Source organism: Cyprinodon variegatus, unplaced genomic scaffold (assembly GCF_000732505.1).
Source record: "Cyprinodon variegatus isolate N-32 unplaced genomic scaffold, C_variegatus-1.0 Scaffold2006, whole genome shotgun sequence".
NCBI classification, from domain to species: domain Eukaryota; kingdom Metazoa; phylum Chordata; class Actinopteri; order Cyprinodontiformes; family Cyprinodontidae; genus Cyprinodon; species Cyprinodon variegatus.
This window is the reverse complement of record NW_015152459.1, coordinates 26,276-29,428: the sequence shown is the minus strand read 5'-3', so window position 1 is coordinate 29,428 and position 3,153 is coordinate 26,276. Positions and strand designations below refer to the sequence as shown.

Below are 3,153 nucleotides of genomic sequence, written 5' to 3'. Positions count from 1 at the left end.
ATGCCAGACCGAACTTCCCGACCTCAAACGTTGTGGGCGGGACTAGGTTCGGAATGGCACCCAGGCTAAATTTCCTACAAAGTTTACATGACTCTGCAATCCAACAGGTCCAAATATTCAGAGAAGAGACAGTAACTCAGAGATATGAGATTCAGGGAGGTGGAGGATATCAGTGGATGTATAACTGGAGAACAACCAGCAGAAACTCTCAAACTTCTAGTAAATACAGGATCAGCAGAGCTCCTGAATCCTACAGTGGAGAAAACAGCAGCAGGGCTAGAAGAGACTATGAGCTAACAGGGTGGAATGATATCTTCAAGGTGTGTTCAAATTAAAGATGAACTTTTTGCCATGAGCAAACGAATTACATGTATTATAGAGCGCAGTACAAATAGACTGGACAAATTCCAAACTGACCCCTAAACACAACCCCTATGCACTAATCTCTGCTTTTGGTTTTCCCGCGAAAGGCTGGGTAGGGTAAGAGGACTGTTCACCCATTAAATCTGCATCAGTGCAGACTCGCTGGAATTTGGTTGTGGGAGAAACAACTTAATTTAAGTGTTAGTTCCATTGGTGTGCCGTATCTCTGCCACACTGACAGAAACCCACAAGTTATGAAAAAGAAAAATACGTTACTATTTCCAAAAGGGGAATTCTTCTTTAAATAGTTGCATTTTACCCTATCAATTTATTTTCAAGAAAGGGGCAAACGCTTGAATTCATGTTTGTATGTGTTTGTTTCGCAAACAATGGAGCTGAAAGATTTCATCCTGTGTGCAGCTCCAGCACTGACTCAATTGTATTCCAACAAACACTTGTTGATTCGCAAAAAATGCTTTCAATGAGTAGGCCTACTGGTACTGGGGATTGACTCCTAAGCTATACTTTTTTTTTTTCACTTTTAAGGGATAAGCCTATAGGCCCTCTCTTAGAACCTATTGCTGTTGGGTTAAAGGCAGAGCAGAATGGATTCTATATACATCTGACCAGAGCAAAAAAAAATGTTTATAACTCAGAGTTAGACTTAGACAACTATTTCGTTTTGTATCCCTTTCAGACAGTAAATGATGATAATAAAATTTTAATAATATAGTCCCATTTCTAAAATTAAACAGAAACAGAAGGGCATGGTATTTTTAAGTTTCCAGCTTCTATGTGTAAAAAAATTACCTAATTTATGTACTTAAAAAATGATATGCAACATGGAACCTCAAGAACGTATATAGAGAGAGTTTTGATATGAGCAACTGAGACTTTGTAGATTATTAATGTTGCTCCCCATAAAGATGTAAACAAGCAATATATTTTGGATTTTTATTTTTTTATTAATTCCTGACATAGAGAGCATGTGCTGCTCCCATGGGAGAAAATGGGACAGTGACATGAAGCATCAGCGACAGGACCAAGAAGGTGCATTTTCAAATGATTTTCCAGTCACAGACCTATGAGATATTTTCACCTGTTCTGTGATGGCAGCCTGTAAATTAATATATAATTTAACATCACAACGTTAAATTATTTATTAGTCTAAGCAACAATAAATATGACAGTAAAAATCTTCTTTACTGGTGTATTTGCTTCAGATTCATTATTAAATGCTATTTTCTACTAAAAGGAAGCATAATATTTTGTCTCCTAATTATGTTCAAACTAATATTTTACATGATGTCAGCCTTTTTTCAGAAATCAGTTTTAATGTTTTGAATTCACTATGTTATTAATATTTCTTTTTTTTAATTGCTGTAATAATATGAAATTTCTCATATGCTATTAGGTCAATACCGATTTATTGATTTAATTTGTTAAGTTAAACAGACTTTTTTGTTCTAAATGTTTCTGTTCTAACCAGATATTTCTTTATGTCAGCAGGTTCCATTAAACCCACTGTGACTCTGCAACACAACTGGTCTCCAATATTCAGAGGAGAGAGAGTCACTCTGAGATGTGAGATCCATGGAGGTGGAGGAACTGAGTGGACGTATGAATGGAGACCAACCAGCAGATACTCTGAAACATTCAGTGAATCCAGGACCATAACAGCAGACAGTGACTCCTACAGCTGCAGAGGAAGAAGAAACTATGAGTTAACTCAATGGAGTGATTCTTTTTCATTAACTGTTTGTGAGTTATCCCTCTATTTTAGAAAATAGGTGATTGTTTGAAATGTTTCAATTAGTTTTATCTAACCATCTTTTCTATTAAAACATTCAACTTTGAGCTGTTGTTTTTCGGAATATTTTATTTTTTATTTTTTTTTTTTTTTCAAGTTTATGCTTAAAGTTTAAAGTAAATATTTCATAGCATTAAGGATGTTATCAGCTTTGTTAGTGTCTAATATGATCACAACGTTGCTACAGGTGAGCCAGATTATGTTGACCAGTACAGAACAGTTTAGGAAATGTTCTAACTTTACTCTTTTGTTTTAGATCATCATAGATTAAATCATATTTTTTTAATTGAAAAATAGAATACTTTCAAGAACACCACGAAGACATAAACATTGTAAAGTTAATATTGGCTATACCTGGAAAATAAAAAAATAAATAAAAAATGTATAAATACCTATATAGATATGGTAAGTAAAAAGTTGATCCAACGTTTATTTAAAATGTGGTTTTAAATTCTCAGGGGATCAAACATCTGATTTATTCTACTAGCTGAATGCGAGATTTATCGAGTTAAAACACTTCATTAAACGATATTCTGGATATTTTTACTTGTTTTTGTTTTTCCTTCAATAGCAGAAAAACCAAGAGCCAAACTAATAGCAGAGGAAACAATCATACCAGCAGGGGGCAGTATAACACTGACCTGCTCTGTGCCCAGCTCTGCTGGATGGAAGTTTTACTGGTTCAGACAGGAGTCATGGTATCATGCAGCTCAGTCCATCAGAATCAATGAACCTTATAGATTCATCAGCATCTCAGAGGGAGGAATATACAGCTGCAGAGGAAGAAGAGGAGATCCAGTTTTCTACACTGAAAGCAGCAATAAAGTCTCTGTAAGGAAAACTGGTGAGTTTAGTTTCTGTTTATTATTGAAACAAAAAGTGATTTCAGATTTGTTAAATGGTGGGGTATCTTTTTTTGAAACTTAATAATGGTGTTGGGGAAAAAAACAAAGCATACATTACTTACTGTGTTAAGTATC

The 3,153-nt window shown here is 34.8% G+C and overlaps 1 protein-coding gene across 1 annotated transcript in view; it reads left to right on the top strand.

Moving 5' to 3' along the window:
* Positions 1-1,956: 1,956 nt before the first annotated feature.
* The window catches only part of LOC107105016, a gene marked incomplete at its 3' end in the record, with an annotated part of 27,328 nt that continues 26,131 nt past the window's right edge, over positions 1,957-3,153 (top strand). Inside the window, exons 1-2 of the mRNA XM_015405131.1 lie at positions 1,957-1,981; positions 2,883-3,017. Of these exons, the coding sequence (XP_015260617.1) occupies positions 1,957-1,981; positions 2,883-3,017 (160 nt within the window). The remainder of the gene's footprint in view (positions 1,982-2,882; positions 3,018-3,153) is intronic.